The sequence below is a fragment of the Brassica napus genome, chromosome C1 (assembly GCF_020379485.1).
Source record: "Brassica napus cultivar Da-Ae chromosome C1, Da-Ae, whole genome shotgun sequence".
Lineage (NCBI taxonomy): Eukaryota > Viridiplantae > Streptophyta > Magnoliopsida > Brassicales > Brassicaceae > Brassica > Brassica napus.
Genome location: NC_063444.1, coordinates 16,161,191 through 16,180,855, shown reverse-complemented (window position 1 = coordinate 16,180,855; position 19,665 = coordinate 16,161,191). Strand labels below are relative to the sequence as shown.

At 41.8% G+C, this 19,665-nt stretch overlaps 2 protein-coding genes across 2 annotated transcripts; both read left to right on the top strand.

The window, feature by feature from the left end:
• Window positions 1-10,067: 10,067 nt before the first annotated feature.
• BNAC01G20790D lies at window positions 10,068-10,511 on the top strand. The gene has a single exon (XM_013813428.1). The coding sequence runs from the start codon at window positions 10,068-10,070 to the stop codon at window positions 10,509-10,511; it is 444 nt and encodes a 147-aa protein (XP_013668882.1).
• Window positions 10,512-17,494: 6,983 nt separating this feature from the next.
• Window positions 17,495-19,328, top strand: LOC106376160 (expansin-B3). Its single transcript, XM_013816225.3, has 4 exons — window positions 17,495-17,753; window positions 17,836-18,136; window positions 18,384-18,513; window positions 18,800-19,328. Exons 1-4 carry the CDS (start codon window positions 17,591-17,593, stop codon window positions 19,001-19,003), a joined length of 798 nt encoding a protein of 265 aa, XP_013671679.1. The 5' UTR covers window positions 17,495-17,590; the 3' UTR covers window positions 19,004-19,328.
• Window positions 19,329-19,665: the final 337 nt, after the last annotated feature.

Genomic DNA, 19,665 nt, shown 5'->3' with positions numbered 1-19,665 from the left:
TGGTTTGGTTAATTTGGGTTTTATAAAACTCAACCCAATTAAAACCAAAGTAGCTTTGGTTTGGGTTCGGTTTGGGTTTAGTTTGGTTCGGTTTGGTTTAGATTTAGTTTGGTTTTCTTTAAAAATCTATGAAACAAAAAACAATTTAAAACTCGATGACAAAACTCTTAACCACGTCGAAGAAAGAAATACATAAGAAGCAAATAGCAGACTATTTGTAATCTAATTAGCGTAACAAAGGCTTGTAAGCATTCCAAAACCTATTAACTAAAAGACTATTTGCATCTACCTTTTTGTTTTTATTGATCCTATAATAACTTTGTTACATAATTTAGAGAATGAAAATTGGAGAAGATGAACGAAACGAGATGACTACAATTTAGATGCTTATAGTTTTTAGGTTTTGTTTTCAGTACAATCTTTAGGTATTAGGATTATTTGAATCATATTTGAATTTTTTTTTGAAAATATATGGAAGTTAAGAAAAAATGGAAAACGAAACTTTAACTAAAATTTACAATATGTATATATATATATATATATATATATATATTTATATATTTATTTATAGATAAAAATATATTGGATTATTGGTTTGGTTCGGTTTGGTTTGGTTCGGTTTGAACCCAAACCAAACCAAACCATTCGGGTTGAGTAAAACATGAACCAATTGGGTTATATAAAGAGCACAGTTTGGTTTGGATCGGTTTAACTTCGGTTGGTTTGGTTTGGATCGGTTTGGTTTAAGTTTTTTGCCCACCCCTAATTTTCTGCATCTCGATTCGCTTCTTTGTTGTTTTAGGGTTCTATCGTGGGGTTTTAATAGATTGAGGGTTTCAAATCGAGTTGGGATTGACTTCTAAATTGATTTAGGGTTCGGGATTGAGTTATAAATCATTTTAGGGTTCGGGATTGATTTATAAATCGATTAAGGGTTCGGGATTGATTTCTAAATCGATTAAGGGTTCAGGATAGTCGAAACCATTTGAGTTTAGCTATCCTTATAGGTATATACGAATCTGATAACTTATTTTTCTTGCAGGTTCTGAAATGGAGGAAGAACTTCGAGATAAGAAAGCACGGAAAGACTACTACAACATGCTCGATTTTGTTGCAAATGCGCAACAGGGGATTCCCAAACTGTGCCCCTATGGATCAATCATGAAGGAAACCGTTGATGAAGAGGATACGTACGACTACCTCCCTGGGAAAAGATACTTCATCTGCAAAGACTTCGAGGTATGTATTGTTTTTATTCTGGTTCTTTTTGTGTTTTGACAAATATTTATCTGTTTTTGCAGAATGACGGGCTGCATTTCAGGCAACCATGGGTCATGGCTATTCAAGAAGAAGTTGAGAGGCTCAAAGAATGGTATCACGAGCAGGCTAAGCTTCTGAGAGAGTGCCAGGCACTTAAGGTAAGTGATGAGTGATCTGTTATATGTCTTTAGGACTTTAGTTATATGTGTGTAGGACTATAGTTCACTAATAACTTTCTGATGTATGTTCAGTACCAGGTGAGAATGCTGCAGGACCAGGTGAGAATGCTGCTTATGCGTGTGGCTGAACTCGAGAGAGTCCTCTGAGGAAAAGAAGAAGAATTGGGAAAGATAGAAGGATTGTTGGAGTACTATTTCCATGTGAACCTAGTCACAGGTACTTTGTTTGTTTTAGCTTTGTATTTCTTGCCTTTATAAGTCTGTTTGTAGACTCGGCTAAGAGCTATTTCATTTGCTCTTCTTGTACTCAAAACAGGTTATGATGATATTTTAATTTCAAGCATCTGCGTTTCATCAACCATTGCCTTCATCTACTTTGCTTTGGCTTTAGGTATGCTCACTGATCTCATAGATGATAAGAGTTAATGATGTACTTCGGTTTGGTTTTAGGTGACTGATATGTATGCACTAGCAACCTATTTGATTCGTTCATTTCTGTTTTCGGTCATGTGATTAGCTAGAAGAGACTGTATATTGGTAGTACATGTGACTGATATGTATGCACTTGCCGATTTGTTTTATGGGTATGGGGGGAAGCCTTTTGTAAAGCTAGACTATTTACTGGTTGTGAGTTTTTTCTTCTCCCATGTTCTGCAACTGCAAGTAATGCCTCAACAAAATAGTTATGAATGCTATCAGGAAGTTCGACCGGCCTTTTTTTAAAACATGACCTATACAAACTAAATTGTGGCCGTTACTATGGCTATTTTTTACTAAACAAAATCTACTTCTTGAAAGTTGGTCTTTGTAAAAACAAACAAAAACTATTTTTTACTAAACAAAATCTACTTCTTGAAATTTTAATCATTTCCAATGTGTAAGCACAATTATGATTTTGGTTTTAACATACTTTCTTGATTTGATTTGAAGAAAGGATAGTCAAATATGGCAGATGAAGTCGATCGAAGATTATATGCGGTTTTGGATGAGGCTGTCGATGAATATATTGAAGATACATTGAACAACATCGTCGAGAATCGAACAGTTAAACCGAGAAAACGTGCATATGTCGAACGAAACCGCGAAGAGGACCACAACTGTCTATGAAATGATTACTTCAGTGAAGATTTGACATTTCTGGCTCATTTATTCAGACACCGTTTCCGCATGAACAAGGAAGTATTGTTTACATTTAATCATTCAATAAATGAATTTTAAATTTAAATGTTTTGCAAATTTCATAATTTTTAATTTCTAAGATTCAATTAAAAAAAAAAATATCTAAAGACTCCATAATGGATAACACCATTGGACATACAATTAGGAATAGAATCCTTAACTATTCAAAAAAAAACTACTATTATATTGCTAAAGACTCCAATGGTGGAGATGCTCTTAGATAGAAAGGTGGAAACATTAATTTAATAGATTATTGTCTTTGGTACGGTTCTTTCCAATACATTGAAGATGTTGTAAACAAAATTGTAAAGTGACTGAACGAACTGTTGTGAGCTGTTTCATTAAAAGCGTAGGGCAGTCTGGGACGAGAGTTATGGCCTTATGTGTCCGTGAGACAAGCCCCTCAGTTATGGGATCCCTTTTCTTAGCTTCAAAAGTTGTAATTTAGTTGGCTATATTGGTATATGTTTATAGAAAGTTCGATACTTGAGGATTTTTTTTTTATCAACACATACAATCTAAACACGTTATCTGCTTGTTTCCTACATTAAAACTCCAGTCGGTAGAAACGAACACGTTTTATGCTCTGAACTCTTTCCTCCTGCATTCCCAGATTTTATCTTTCTATTTTACAACCAAAGACGATCAAAATCGATATGTTGTGTAATAATATCCAAAAAATGAACCTGAATTTCAACCAACTTCAATTATATAGGTTTTTCAAAACGGCTACTTTTCTCTCTCATCGCAAGGCGATTCCCGACGACATTGCTCACACCGTGCCTCTCCTCTCCGCCTCCCACCGACGTCTTATTAGGCGTCGGCTCCTCGCCGAGAATTCCTCTCCCTCTCCTGCGAAAGTGATGGGGAAGCAGAAGGCTAAAAAATCTCCGTCAGCGAAATCTCCAGATCCGCCGGACCCGCATCCGCCGCCTCGGTCTTCAGCCCCGCCGATCTCGTTTCAACCCGCAGCTGAAGAAGAAAGGCTCCCTTCTCCTGTCTCTGAGGAAATTTCTGATGCCCACTGTAGTTCTCCTGCTGAAGTGGATGCTCAACTTCCTCTGATTTCAGTAGATCTGAGCCTACAAACTGCCAAGAACCCCTCCGACATGCCAGAGATCGTCGCTCAGGTGACAGATCCAGCTCCCGAAGAGGTTTCTTTGGCGAAAACAGTGGATGAGTTGAGCTTGATGGCGACGCCTACAAGCTCCTCGGTTACTACTGTGGGCGCAACTGTTGTCCCTCCAACCCTTGCTTCTGCTCACCCTGCAGAGCAATCAGCTGATGCTGTAGCCATGGACGCACCCTTGAGCTCGCAGAAAGCTGATACGATGCCCCCTCCTATCAACACCAACGGTGATAAGGGGGGAAGTAACAGTGCTGGAGCTTCTCACAACGTTCCCGCTGCAGTGGTCTCGCAGGACGAACCGGTTATAGCTCCAAACAGAGCCACTGACAACTGGTGTGATCGTGCTAAGGGGGTCAAACAATTATCCAGGAAAGGGGAAGCATTCATACTCCCTTCAGGGGAAGCTTGCGTCAAAATCCCAAACTCTGTGATTGAGAAAAACCGGAAAGCGTGGGAACCTTTTGTACTCGGTCAATTCTACTCTGACCCTCCCTCCCAGGGAACCTTGCACAACATCGTCAACGGAATCTGGAGCAAGCAGTACAGAGATATTGCTGTGTCTAAAATGGAAGGCTTCTCCTTTCTCTTTCGGATTCCGAACGCTGCAACAAGGAACAGAGTGATCAAGCAGAAGCTGTGGCAGATTGAAGGGCAGACTATGTTTGTGGATAAATGGGAACCGGGCATCATCCCAACCAAACCGGAACTCAAGCCTGCTCCTATTTGGCTTGAGTTAAGGAATGTCCCACTTCAGTTCTTCAATGAGGATGGGCTGGAGCGTATTGCAGGCTTGGTCGGAGATCCCAAGTTCTTGCACCCTTCAACAGCTAATAAAACTAATCTGGAGGTTGCGGAAGTATTCACTATCATCGATCCTCGAAAGCCGCTACCGGAGGCGGTGAACGTTCAATTTCAGTCTGGGGTCATAACTAGAGTTCTTGTCTCAAGTCCCTGGATGCCTCCAGTGTGTGGTTTCTGCAAGGAGATTGGGCATTCCACTAGGCGTTGTCCAACAGCTCCGAAGCCTTGCTCCATCTGTAGCGCCACTGACCACGCTGCAGCTAAATGTCCTCAAGCACCTCTAAAGGAAGCCAGGGGAAGGAAAACAAGAAGAAGCAGATCGAGGCAGAAGCAGAAATGGGCTGCAGTGGATAACTCAAAGGAAGTAGCTCATAACGCGGTCCCTAAGCAGACTAATCAGCTACCAGCCACAAAAACGAATCCAGGGGCCCCTATTGATACAAGCATGATTGAGGTTGCGATCAAGTCTCGGTTGGGTACGGATAAGTATAAGGTCAGGGGTGAATCTAGTGCTTCTGCTACTCGTCGCCAGTTCCCTAGAAGCCCGTCTGGCATATCGCGTTCGTCTCAGTCTGACCTTCAGGCGGATTCATCTGATGTGGAGTCTTCTGACTCTGAGCTTGAAGAGGGTGAGTACAGTAAGCATGAGCCGGACTTCGAGCTGGTTAGGAATAGAAAGAAATTCTCAGGTCAAAAAGGTATCCGGGGCAAGGGCCCCAAACTCAATTAATATTATGTCGACTTATCTTTTTTGCTGGGACATACGCGGTTTAAATAAACTAAGTCACCGCAGCGGATTATGTAAGTGGTATAGGAAGCACTCTCCACTTTTTAGCGCGTTGGTTGAAACGCATGTAAAGCAGCCGAAGAAAAATAAATTTATCTCGGATCTTTTTCCTGGTTAGTCATCTGATGAAAACTATGCCTTTTCTCCGCTTGGTAAAATATGGGTTCTCTGGCACCCCACCCTTTTTGTTACTACCTTATCCAAGTCTCTTCAGATGATAACAGTTGAAGTAACTTGGCCTGCGGTTCAGTCTATCATCACTATATCTGTTATCTATGCGTCTAATAATGTTGAGGAGTGTCGCGGTTTGTGGTCTGAGATTTCAGCGCTTGTGTCTTCCCATCAGCTCGACACCAAGCCCTGGCTAATCTTGGGGGACTTTAACCAGATAAGAGATCAGAATGAGCATTCTAAGCCTCACTCCCTCAATATGGACAGAAGAATCCGAGAATTCAATGAATGTTTGTTGAATGCAAATATTGATGACCTTAACTTCAGAGGCAACACCTTCACATGGTGGAACAAGAATAAGAAGAACCCGATCGCCAAGAAGTTAGATCGAGCTCTTGTCAACAGCGACTGGTACTTTCAGTTTCCATCCTCGGTAGCTTACTTTGGCAGCCCGGAGTTCTCAGATCATGCGGTTATCTCCATTACTCTAGACCCTACTGTGGATAGGGTCAAGAAGCCGTTCAGGTTCTATAATTTCATTACTTTGAGCCCTGATTTTCTTGGTATGATTTGCAATTGCTGATTCTCATTTAATGTTACAGGTTCAGCTATGTTCAGAGTCTCGCGCAAGCTGAAGTTGTTAAAGAAGTGTATAAAGGACTTCAGCAAATTGAACTATTCGGGTATTGAGCTCAGAACGGCGCATGCTCTTGTGAAGCTTACCTCGGCCCAGAACAGAATGCTTGCCATACCCAGCACGACCAACGCGGAGATCGAGCTTCAGGCAATGCGAGAGTGGGAAGAGCTCTCTAACGCTGAAACATCTTTCTTTTTCCAGAGATCAAGAATCAATTGGTTAGCTTTTGGAGATGGCAGTTCTCGGCTTTTCCACAAGTATGCGTCTTCTAGACAAGCTATCAATCGTATCCATTTTCTGGTCGATGCTAGTGGGCAGCGGGTTGACTCTCTTCAAGAAATTCAAGAGCAGTGTGTGGATTTCTTCTCTGACCTCTTGGGGGGTGATACTTCGCTTCAGATGTTTGTGCAGAGTGACCTTGATTTATTGTTTGATTTTAAATGCTCTAGGGAGCAAGCAGCCGACTTTGTGAAGGAGTTCTCAGCTCAGGAGATTCGAGATGCTTTTTTCTCTTTGCCTAAAAATAAAACGGGTGGTCCTGACGGCTACTCTGTGGAGTTCTTCACCGCTGCGTGGTCAGTGGTCGGCCCTGAAGTCACCGAAGCCATCTTGGAGTTTTACAAATCTGTTTATCTGCTGAAGCAATGGAATACGGCAAATCTCGTTCTTATACCGAAAACCCCAAACGCAGCGCATCCTTCAGAATTCAGACCTATCTCTTGTTTTAACACGGTTTATAAAGTGATTGCAAAGCTTCTAGCGTCGAGACTAAAGGAGATTCTTCCGCTGATGATCCCCAAATCGCAATCTGCTTTCCTCCCTGGTCGTCTTCTCGCGGAAAACGTGCTGCTTGCGACTGACCTGGTCAATGGCTACAATACTCAGAATATCTCGTCCAGAGGAATGCTGAAAGTGGATCTCAGGAAAGCGTTTGACAGTGTAAGATGGGATTTTATCTTCGCCTCGCTTCGAGCTTTGGCGATTCTGGAACAGTACATTAGCCTCATCTCTCAATGTCTTACTACTGCTTCCTTCTCTGTGGTTGTTAATGGAGCCACTGGTGGGTTCTTCAAAAGCACTAGAGGTTTGAGGCAGGGAGACCCCCTCTCTCCGTATCTTTTTGTGTTGGCTATGGAGTGCTTATCACGTCTACTGCTATCGAGATACGAGGATGGTAACATCAGATATCAACCAAGAACTGAGCATCTTAAGATATCTCACCTGATGTTTGCGGACGATGTGATGATATTTTTTTATGGCAGCAGCAACAGCCTCCACGGCATATCTGAATGTCTCGATGATTTTTCTTCTTGGTCTGGGCTTGAGATGAACACGACAAAGACGGAGCTATTTACTGCGGGTCTGGACCATAGTGAATCCCTTGCTATTGCTAGATACGGATTCTCCACTGGTTCTTTTCCCATCAGATATCTCGGTCTTCCCCTCATGAGCAGGAAGCTCAAAATATCAGAGTACGCCCCGCTCATGACCAAAATCACCAGAAGCTTTCAAGCATGGGCTGTCAAGCTGCTTTCTTTCGCTGGCCGGCTTCAGCTCCTGAAATCTGTCATTTTTGGCCTGATTAATTTCTGGGTCTCAGCCTTTGTTCTTCCAAAGGGTTGCATTTCGACGATTGAATCTCTCTGCGCACGCTTTCTTTGGTCTGGGAATATTGAGAAAAGAGGAATTGCTAAAATTGGTTGGACGACGGTCTGTCTCCCGAAGCAAGAAGAGGGATTGGGGATTAGAAGTATCACTGTGTGGAACCAAGTTTTGGGTCTTAAGCTCATCTGGCTATTGCTTTCTAACTCCCCCTCGCTGTGGTCTGATTGGCATAGAAGTGTTCATCTCACGGGAAACTCCTTTTGGACCATAGAACCTGCTTCTTTGGACTCATGGGCTTGGAAGAGAATCCTTAAACTCAGACCTCTCGCGCTGCAATTCTGTAACACCGTCATTGGCAATGGTGTCACCACAAGATTCTGGTTCGATGTGTGGTCTCTTTTTGGTCAGTTAATTAATTACATAGGTGCTGGTGGACCCAGAGCGCTCCGTGTGCGTAAGGAGGCGATGGTAGCTGATGTTATCTCTGGCTCATCCTGGTCGCTTCCTCATCCACGCTCTCAGCAGGAAGTGGCATTCCACTCTTATTTAACTACTATTCCTCTTCCACTTCCTAATGATGTTAATGATGTATTTGAATGGAAAGCTCCTGATTGTACTTTGAATGTGTTTAACTCTAGGGCTACTTGGGAGGTGCTGAGACCTAGACAGCCAAGCCAAGCCTGGCATGATGTCGTCTGGTTCAAAGGGGCTCTTCCGAAGCACGCCTTCACGATGTGGGTAGCGAACTACGATCGTCTACCGACAATATCAAGACTGATCTCTTGGGGTCTTGCAATTCCAGCGACGTGCCCTCTCTGCGCAGCTCATCCGGAAACGCGTGATCACTTATTTATCTCATGCCCATATACCGGCGATATATGGTCTCAGGTATTCGCTAGATGCAACCCTCCCGCGCGGATGTTTGCGGACTGGTCCGAGCTCCTATCTTGGATCCGAACAGCTACGTCAAAGAGGAAGGTCCTGCTAAGGAAGCTGGCTTCTCAAGCGGTGATCTTTCATGTATGGAAACAGAGGAATAACCTGATTCACAATGCTACTGCACTGTCTCCTACAACCGTCTTCATTTCTCTTGACAGGGAGTTGAAGAATTTAATCTCCTCTAGAAGAACCAAGAAACGTTTTAGCTCACTTATGGCTTTATGGATTAGATAGAGTTTTAAGTGGCTTTGTATCCAACTGTTTGGATGTGGTTGATCCATCTTGTTTTTATTCTTTTTGCCAAGATGTGTCCAAACTTAAGATCTTGCTTGTGTAAAATCTTTCTTTCATTTATATGATATTTACAATTTAGCAAAAAAAAAAAAAAAAAATCATACCTGCTAAGACGTCACTTGGACTGGAATGAGACATTAAAAAAAAAGAAAAAAAAAGTAATAATAATAATAATAATAATATCCAAACAAAGAAGAGCTAACAGAGTAGAGCTGGAATGAGGCTTCGATTTGGGCTGAAATACGTTTTCAGGCCCAGACAAAGAAGAGTCCAAGTAAGATTTGTAATAAGAAAAGACTCTCTCTCTCTCTTTGTAATCCCAAGAAAGATTCGTAAAATGAAAATATCATACCTGCTAAGACGTCACTTGTGAATTTATGATTTACTGATATTGAATCTTTTGAGTTTTCGTAGTCTTGCTAGAAAATTGGATTTTTCCAGGCTCTGTTTTGTCTCATTTGGTAAGCAAGTATGCATTATTAAAGTTAATCTGTCTAAATTCTGGCCTTAAGATTTATTAAAAGGTGAATTGTTTAGACGCGTAGTTGGTCAATGGTTAATTGAATCACATACTGCTAATTATAAAGATATTTAATTTTACCTTTCATGTTTCATGATGGTTAGAAACATATGAAAAAACAAAGAGGTGCAATCTTATTGATCAATCTGCAAGCGATCCAAAAAAATTTCGCATTCGGCGACAAAGCATGCACTTCGTAATGTTCATGTTATTGGGCCTTATTTATCTGGGCATCTCCGACTAATAACATTATTATATTAAGTAAATTTTATTTACAACTCAACTCTAAAATATTTCACGCGTTACGTTAGAATGGTATAATTTTTAGTATTGGATTGAAGAAGTTACATGTTTTGGAGTTGAGTTGAGTTGAAACTCTTTTATTTGATCAAAAAACCTCTTTTATAACTACTGGAAATTTTACAGTTGTGCATAGCGTGTTGTACTTACTTCTTTGTCCTCTTCGACCACAGTTTAAAACTATTTTCGACACTAATTAGGTTATAAATTTAAACGTCAAAGTATTAACATTTTAAATGAAAACTTTTATAAAACAAAACCCGGAGATGTGGGTCAAAAATAAAAGCCACAAGCTTTCTGGCACATGTTACGATGAAGTCTGCTTGGAAACTTCCTACTCGCGCTTCCGCCCTCATTCCGCCGCGGTCACCACTGGTGAAGGTCATCCTCTGCCTCCCACCTCTCCTGACCCTCCTGACCCTCCCTCCCCCTTCCCTATTAACCATTTCCCACCTCTCTCACCATCCCCTCTGAAGAACCTTATCCAAACTGCTTCTGGAAAAAAATCCAGATCCTCTCCACTACAAGTCAAAGTCGGTCTCTCTGATGACGTAACTATGGCTGAGCCTCCCACTGCTACTAATGAGATCTTGACCTCTGTCTCTAACTCTCTGAAAGTTGATCTACTTTCAACTTCAACAGTAACTACTGTTCACTCTTCTGTGAGTACAGAACAATCTCCACTGGCCACGCCGTTAGTAACTGGATAGGAGCCCCCTTCCCTTGAAACAACAACTCTCCCACCTACTGAACCCTCTCCCTGCTTTGAAACCATTCTCCCAAACTATATAGCTCTCCCCCAGAAACACTCCCCCCTCCTCATTAACCTGCCTCAAAACCACACTGCCCACCTCCTTCTAGTGATGCTGCTGAAGTAGCTCCCCCACCCCCTCGTGCTACTACTCCTCCCAATTTGTCTCTGCCCCCCAGGTCCCCTCTCTGGAAAAGGGAAGATAAAACTCAAAAAAGACTGGCCCCGTTAGCTATGTCTAATTCCGGAAGACCCCGAGTTCTCATCCCCGATACTGTCTTCAAAAAAGGAGCTGACATAAACAAAGATTTCATCGTCTGCTACTATAATGGTAGAGCCCCTCCTTTCCACCAAATCCGCAGTGTCTTTAACCACATGTGGGGAAAGGGTGGTCAGCTATAAATCCACAACAATCCTCTCCAGCTCTCAACCATCGTGCGCATTCCCAATGACTACCTCTGATCCAAGATTCTTGAAAAAAGTATATGGTATGTAGGAGAAACAATGTTCCACACTTCTCAATGGGGCACCTCTCACTCGTCTACTACCCCACCTCTCGACTCTATCCAGATCTGGGCCCACCTAACTGGAGTTCCCCTTGACCTACGATATGATAAAGGGTTAAGTCTTGTTGCCGGTTTAGTTGGAGAACCAAAAGAAACTGACGATTTTACAAAGAACTTGGTGAGTCTTACTGTCTCACATGTCAAGGTGGAGGTGAATCTTAACCTTCCTCTCCCAAAAGTCGTCGAATTCGAAAGAGAGAGTGGTGAGGTAGTGGAGGTTCAAGTTAGCTATCCTTGGGTACCCCCAACTTGTTCACACTGCTCAGAGCTTGGACACATTGCTAGGAACTGTCTCAAGCGGTCCCCTCCTCCGCAGGACACTGTAAATCAAAAGGAAAAATCAACAGTCAATGATCCTCCACCTTCTGCTTCCAAATCCAAACGTGGGAAAGCAAAGGACAAGGTTTATGTAGAAGTGCAACGTGGTAAAGCTAGAGTAGCTCCTGTGGAAAATAAAGTACCTGAAGCTGGAAGGAGTAGCTCAGAGATTGCTGAAAACTCTGCTTCGGTTGCTGGAGTCTCTGTCCCTGTGCAACTTGCGCCTTGCGAGTTGGCTACTATGGAGGCCTCTGGGGGCTCTGTTCCACCATCTGAAACCTCCCTTGCTCCTGCTGTCTCATTTCAACTCCCCCTTGCATCTTTCTCTTCTCCTACTGCCATTCCTCGTAGACCCCTTAAACGTTCCTGATCATCTCCTTCCTTATCTCCTCCTCTAAAGTCTGATACTTCTCCCCTTTCTCAGGAAGTACTGGACGTCAATTCAAGCTTGCCTCATTCTTCTTTACTTCTTTCCAACAAATATTCGCTTCTTTTGACTCATGGACCTCCAATTTCTTCTGGGGGTCATCCTTCCTCTCTTTAATGTGTTCAAAACACTTTTTTTGGAATATCCGTGACCTAAATGACCCGGATAAGCATCAACCCTTTTGTGATTGGCTCTTTAAATATAAGCCTCTCTTTGGTGCTCTTTTGGAAACCCATATCAAAGAACCTAACTTGTCTTCTTTTATGTCTAAACTTTGCCGAGGCTGGAACTATCTCTCAAACCATGCCTGTGATGATGATGGTAGAATTGTTATTATCTGGAAATACCCCGCTGTCCTAAAACTGGTCCATGAGTCGAGACAGTCAGTAACGTGTGAAGTGAGTCTCCCCTCGGCTCCTTCTTTTCACTACACTGCCGTCTATGCTGATAACACTTATCAGGAGCGATCTGATCTTTGGGTGGAACTTACTGATGTCTGCTCGAGGTACTCCCGGTGCTCTTCCCTATGGATGATCACAGGTGACTTCAACGAGATCTTGCACCACTCTGAACATTCCAGTCATCTTCTGAACTACATAACTACTGGAATGGCTGAATTCATAGATAGTCTCCAGCAACTAGGTGTTTTTGACCTCAGATTCAATGGACCTCTTCACATCTAGACCAATTCCTGCCCTGTCTCCCCCATAGCTAAGAAACTAGGCCGTTTACTCATAAACAACCACATCCTCTCCATCTTCCCTAATGCTTTCGCCTATTCATCCCTCCCTTGCCCTCTGACCATTCTCCCTGCCTTACTGACCTTGCATTTCAACTCCCTAAAGTAGGAACCCAGCCTTTTAGATTTCTGAACTACTTGACTAAACACCCGACCTTTCTCCAAGTGGTCTCTCTGGCGTGGGCTGGGGCCGGAAGCTCTGCAGTAAATCTCACTAGCCTGTGTTGGAAGCTGAAATGCATAAAAAAGGATCTGAGAGCACTAAACAAACAAAATTATTCTGATATTCAGAAAAAAGTGTTAGAGACTAACTATTTGTTGCAACTTGCGCAGGTTGAATCACTGCAAAATCCCTCCGTGCAGACCTTCCAAATAGAACGTGATCTTCATACTAGGTGGTCTTTCTTAAGGGAAATTGAAGAATGTTTCTTTAGACAGAAATCGCACATCAACTGGCTGGTAGAGGGGGATCTAAATACCACCTACTTCTTCTGAATCTGTCAAACTAGAGCAAGCTACAACGCAAAAAGATTGTTCATCCTTCTCTCAGGAGAAGTTATCTCTGATCCAGTAGCAATGAGAGACCATGCAGTTAACCACTTCTTCTCCATCTTAGGCCAACGCTCTCAAGCAACAAACTCTTTGTGCTCGAACCCTGACTGGTTCAATGCTCTATCTCACTTCAGAGTTGCACCTGCTCTTCTCCAGAAAATGACTGCGATTCCAACAGGTGAAGAGATTAGAAAGTTGTTTTCAAACTCAATCCTAACAAAGCTTCAGGTCCAGACGACCTTACCTCTGCTTTTTTCAAAGCCTCGTGGGACATCTTGGGAGAAGAAGTCATTGTTTCTGTCAAGCACTTCTTCTTGCACTGCTTCCTGCCTGCAACTGCAAATTCCACAATCCTTACTCTGGTCCCTAAATTCCCGGGACCAACGAGAATTTCTGAGTTTCGACCGATAGCTTGCCTCAACACGATCTACAAAGTCATCTCTCGTCTTCTGGTGTCACGGCTGAAGCTTATTCTTGTGGATCTCATCGTTTCAAATCAAACCGCTTTTGTAAAGGGCAGGCTTCTCGTTGAGAACACCACCCTAGCAGCAGAATTGGTAAACGGTTACCACAACAACAAAGGTGCAAGGAGAATAACAATCAAAGTAGACATTTCAAAGGCATTTGACACTCTCTCATGGGACTTCCTACTCAACTGCCTCAGAGCAATGGAGCTTCCTGAACCACTTCTCACTTGGCTAAAGGTCTGTATTTTCACACCCTCCTTTATGGTAGCCTATAATGGGTGTGTCAATGGTTACTTCAAAGGCAAACGAGGATTAAGGCAAGGGGACCCACTCTCTCCATATCTTTTTGTTATAGCAATGAACTGCCTATCCCAAATGCTAAATAAAGAGGCGGCTGAAGGCTCCTTCTCCTATCATCACCAGTGTTCTCGAACTAAACTAACCCACCTCTGTTTTGCTGACGATCTCCTGATATTCCTAGATGGTTCCCTAGCTTCACTACAAAGGGTTTTGCAGATTCTGAAAGAATTTAAGCTACGGTCTGGACTAGCAGTGAGTATGCAGAAATCATGTTTCTTTTCATCGGACCTTTTGGCTCCAGAGGTGGAAGCTATTCAAGCCTCTACAGGAATGCCTGCGGGTTCTCTACCTATTCGCTACCTATGTGTTCCCCTCTGCACTAAGAAGCTCTCTCTACAAAACTGTGAACCTCTCATTCAACAGGTGAAGAGTAGATTTACCTCTTGGAGTGTGAAAACTCTCTCTTTTGCTGGTAGGCTACATCTCATCAAGACGGTTATTGCTGGAATCACCACCTTCTAGTCCTCTGCTTTCATTCTTCCAAAAGCTTGTGTAGCGCGAATCAATTCCCTTTGTGGGTACTTCCTGTGGAAAGGTAATTTGGAAGGTCACCATTCAGCAAGAGTCGCATGGTCGGAAGTAACGAAGCCTAAGGAATCAGGAAGTTTAGGAATTCGTGACCTTCTCTCCTGGAACAAGGCAGCTTGTTTAAAGTTTATTTGGCTTCTGTTCTTCAGACAAGGCTCCATCTGGGTTGCTTGGTTCTGAACTGAAATATTAAAAGATGATATCAATAACTTTTGGACAATGAAACCAAACCAATCAATGTCCAGGATGGCTAGAAAATTGTTGAAGATGAGGGACACAATTTACCCTTGGATTCATCTGCGTGTGGGCAATGGAACATGAACTCGTTTCTGGACAGACAACTGGTCCCCCTATGGGAAGCTGACTAACTACCTCTCTGCAACTGCGACCTCACATCTTGGAATCCCATGGAAGGCTTCTTTAGCTTCGCTTCATAGTAACAACGCTTGGGCTCTTCCTCCTGCAAGATCAGAAAATCAGGTAGAGGTCGCATCTTTCCAGGTAGAGGTCGCATCTTTCCTAACTACTATAAAACTACAGGAACATGAAGATCAATATGAATGGCGGATTGGAAACAACTCATCGGATAACTATAGAAGCAGTCAGGTCTATCAGGAGTTGAGAGGCACTCTACCTAGAGTTAATTGGTTCTCTGTGGTTTGGATCAAGAGAGGCATTCCTCGACAATGTTCCTCACTTGGATTTTCGTATTGAACAGATGTCCTACAAGAGATAGGCTCATCAGCTGGGGAATTCAAACACCACCAACTTGTCTCCTCTGTAACTCAGCCTCCGAAAGTAGAGATCACCTACTATTCTCTTGTCCTTTTAGTTTTGGGGTCTGGAGTGCCACTACGGCTCGATGCTCCCTGCAACCTACAGGTGACTGGACCGCCTCTCTTCTCATCATGCAGACTCTCCCAACCAAAAGCTTGTCTACTCAACCCGCCCTCTGGTGCTGGCAGGCTTCAATCTATTCTCTCTGGACTGAAAGCAACTCAAGACTTCATAGAAACACTTTCTGCTCGATGGACTCCCTGATCAAGCAGATTGATCACCAAATCAGGAACAAAATATCCTCCCTACGGCCAACTAATCCACGATTGTCCTCTTGTCTGATGCAGCTCTGGTTTTCCACGTCGTAGGGGCTCTTCTCTGATCACTATCACTTTGTATTCTCCGCTGAAGAGGCAACAAAGAGTCACTATTAGATTCTAACTTATGGGTTTATTTTGGTTTAATATGTAATGTGCTAGGCCCGTAAGTAACTAAAGGCAGAAGCCTTGTAAACTCTTTTTTTTTTCATGCATTTATATAAGCAAGCCAAGTTACAAAAAAAAAATCCGGAGAAGTGTATTGTATGTAAATGGGAAGAAGGGTAGTGAGAGTCTGGTTGGCTGTAGGAATAATTATCCCATTCTAACATGAAACTGTGTAAGATTCTAATGCTTTTAATTCAACTAATAAATTATTCAATTCTATCACGTGAATCTGTTATCATACACATTTTGACTTATGGTACACTCGTTTCACACACACTATGATCGGCCACCTAACATTAATCCGAAACCACGAACACGGGACATTAATAAGGTGCAAACTGTCGAACCGTTTGTAATATCCAATGATTGATTATCTTTTCTGTATAAAAGATGATGGATGCAGTAAAATCTTGAAGTGAAAACTTTGCAAGCATCATTTGAGTATATACACCAAACAAATCATGGATGCCGTGAAATCTTGAAGTGAAAACTTTGCAAGCATCATTTGAGTATATACACCAAACAAATCAGTCATGTCTATCCGAAAATAAAATTTTCTAGAATATGCAACTTATTAAAAATTTAATAAATATTTATAATTTAATCTATTTTTTACTTTATTATACATTTTCCAATAACTTTCCACCAACGAAATTTAATCAATTAAAATATTCTTAATTATTGTTCTTCAAAAGTATAAAAAAAATATCTTAACAATATAGAAAATTTATCTTTGTGGAACAAGAAAAAAATCTAAAAAATCTCATTTTTGGGAACGGGAGAGTATATTTTTGGCACTAACACTTTAAATACCACCATGAAATATAATCATATTTAAACAAAACCTACCGTAATTAACGCTAGAAATATCTCCCTTTATACATTTTCTCATAGCTTTAAGAAAGTAACGTCACATTAACGTAGGGTCGTATAATACAGAGTATAAATTTGGTCATGTGCTTTGCTTATAAAATAAAACAAATCGTGGATCCACCTTTTAATAAGATCTGGGACTGAGTGACCATCAAATAGTTATTATCTTTTGCCCTACCATCGTCAATAATAACAAAACAACGAACTAATATGTCACTAGTGAGCTAAAAGGTGGTTGTTCGTTATAGCATACGAATTAGCGTGAAAACCGTTACCTCTATTATTATAGTATATATTCGCAATGGCAATGATTCAAGCGTTGTGCGCACGAGATTGGCCACAAAGTTTTGCTTAACGTAAATCATATAATATATTCATCCCTCCATTCAAGTACACTCAATCATTTCATCGACTAATATACACAAACAGTAGTAGTTTTGTAAAAATGTACTAGTACAGATGTTTAAGTTTGTATATAACTAAATTATATATCAATATATATGTAATGAAGCATAAAATCTAAGAACATAACACGTGAAAAATAAATAGGAAGAAAACAAATCAGAAGATAAGAGATTGGGCAAGGGCAAGTCAGTGTCTTAACGGATTCCTCTTCTCTTCCACAGAATCTACGGGAGATTAACAAGGGTCTAAACTAAAAAATGTACCAAATTACCCCTATAGGTCCCATGACAATTACACACTGGATCGAGCGAAATCGACGCCTTAACTGTCGGTAGGTCTTATCAGAGTGGCATCTCACCGTTAATAAGAGCAACGGCAAGGGACCAAACTGGCAAAGACTTCAAACAAAAAGAGAAACCACAGAAAAGCAGTTTGCTTATTTTTCTCTATATAACAACAACAACACTGACATATCAGTTCCACAACTCACTCACTCACTTTCTCTCTCTCACTGTCGGCAAAACATACTTCTTAGGGTAAAATGCAGCTCTCTCTGGCCATCATCTTAGCCACGCTCTGCATTTTCCTGCGGCTTCTGAATAGCTCCTCCGCTCCAGTGACATCCAATAGCCACGCCTCAAACTCGCATTGGCTTCCTGCAGTTGCCACCTGGTACGGAAGCGCCAACGGAGACGGAAGCGATGGTAACACATAATTAAACCTCACTTCACACTATCTAGTGATAGAAATGTAGAAACTTTTGTCTCATTACATACCGGAATACAGGAGGAGCGTGTGGTTACGGTACGTTGGTGGACGTGAAACCGTTACATGCGAGGGTTGGAGCGGTGAATCCTATCCTCTTCAAAAACGGTGAAGGCTGCGGAGCTTGTTACAAGGTTCGGTGCTTGGACAGGAGTATATGTTCCCGGAGAGCCGTCACCGTCATCATCACCGACGAGTGTCCCGGCTGTTCAAAAACCAACACTCACTTTGATCTTAGTGGCGCGGCGTTTGGTCGACTGGCTATCTCAGGAGAATCTGGTCCCCTCCGCAACCGAGGTCTCATCCCCGTGATTTACCGCCGGTACATGTTTACTTTATTATTCTCTTTTAAAGTCATTTATTAATGTTTATTTTCTTCATCAATGACAATAACTAACTCGTGACAGTGCACGAGCGAATTAAAATATAGGAATTATGTGGTTAGAAATTATTAGATTTTATTGCAATTGGTGAGCTTTAGCGGCGAGATCTCGTTTTTAAATGGTCCCTGACATTTTTGACCGTTGACCATTTCATTTTTGATTTTTTGTTGCATAATATTAAAAAAGGACGGCATGCAAGTATAGAGGGAAGAACATTGCGTTCCATGTGAACGAAGGATCAACTGATTTTTGGTTGTCTCTGCTGGTTGAGTTTGAAGATGGAGAAGGCGACATTGGCTCCATGCATATTCGCCAAGTACTTTCTTTTTCTTTATAACCAAACTCTTTTTTTTTTTAAATCTCTTTTTAGACTTTAGTTTCCCATTTTCTTACCACAAAGTCACTTCCACTTCAAAGTATGCGTTTATTTTGTATAATACTAAAACGAAAAAGGAGGAAAAGTTTTAGTGGAGTGAGCACACTCATGGTTCTTTATTGACCAACTAGAAAGGCACACCAGTAAAGTCTGCCAAAGTCTACTAAAGTAACAATAAAACAGACTCAAAAGTGTAAAGATGGGTTTCCTTTGTTAAATGGTGCAGGCAGGAGCGAGTGAATGGCTAGAGATGAAGCACGTATGGGGAGCCAACTGGTGCATCGTTGGAGGACCACTCAAAGGACCATTCTCCATCAAGCTCAACACTTTGTCAGCGGGCAAAACACTGTCAGCGACCGACGTCGTGCCTAGAAACTGGGCTCCTAAAGCAACTTACACTTCCCGCCTTAACTTCTCCCCCGTCCTCTGAAAGCTTCATATACCTATTCCTACTACTATATGTGTGATGTTTTATTTTGAAGAGTAAATGGAGGGAGACTGCTGGCCGTAGGATGGCAATTGTAAGAGAGTCCAACTGGTCCTACGTTCTCTCCTCTTCCCCGTTGTGTTGTAGATCTCTGTGTGTTGTGTGTGTGTGGGTGAGTGTGTAGGAGCCACTGTAGCCATCTCCAAAGGGGAGATAGAGCTAGGAATAGTATTCGGTGGTGTCATGTTTCTTTTCTTATCTAATTCTTGTCATTTTCTCCTTCTATTGTGGGACACTGCATGCTATATCATCATATGAATATTTGTCACTCTCTCTTTTTATTGTGGGGCATTATTACATAATATATCATATGACTATTCAGTATATTTGAAAAAAAAAATGAAACTCTACCAGAACAGAGTATCTCCTTAATTCCCGTCTCAAAACCCAAGAAAAAATGAAAAATGCTACAAACATTCAGGTTTGTTCCAAGAACTGAATCTTGGGGATTGTATTTGTCCTCAGCTGCTTTTTATCTCCTATTACAAAGGGCACAAACTACTTCACAGGAACCAATCTTTTCCAATTTCAAATCATGCATATAGATCATGGTCGGTTAAGTTAATAAATATAGACAAAACTTATAGCGTATATCATTCTACTTT

Bases quoted from the DNA above. Each gene is read 5' to 3' on its own strand.
- BNAC01G20790D (XM_013813428.1), top strand. From the start codon at position 10,068: ATGTGGGTCAAAAATAAAAGCCACAAGCTTTCTGGCACATGTTACGAT.
- LOC106376160 (XM_013816225.3), top strand. From the start codon at position 17,591: ATGCAGCTCTCTCTGGCCATCATCTTAGCCACGCTCTGCATTTTCCTG. The intron at 17,754-17,835 runs GTAACACATAAT...ACCGGAATACAG, and splicing joins CAACGGAGACGGAAGCGATG to GAGGAGCGTGTGGTTACGGT. The intron at 18,137-18,383 runs GTACATGTTTAC...ATATTAAAAAAG, and splicing joins ATCCCCGTGATTTACCGCCG to GACGGCATGCAAGTATAGAG.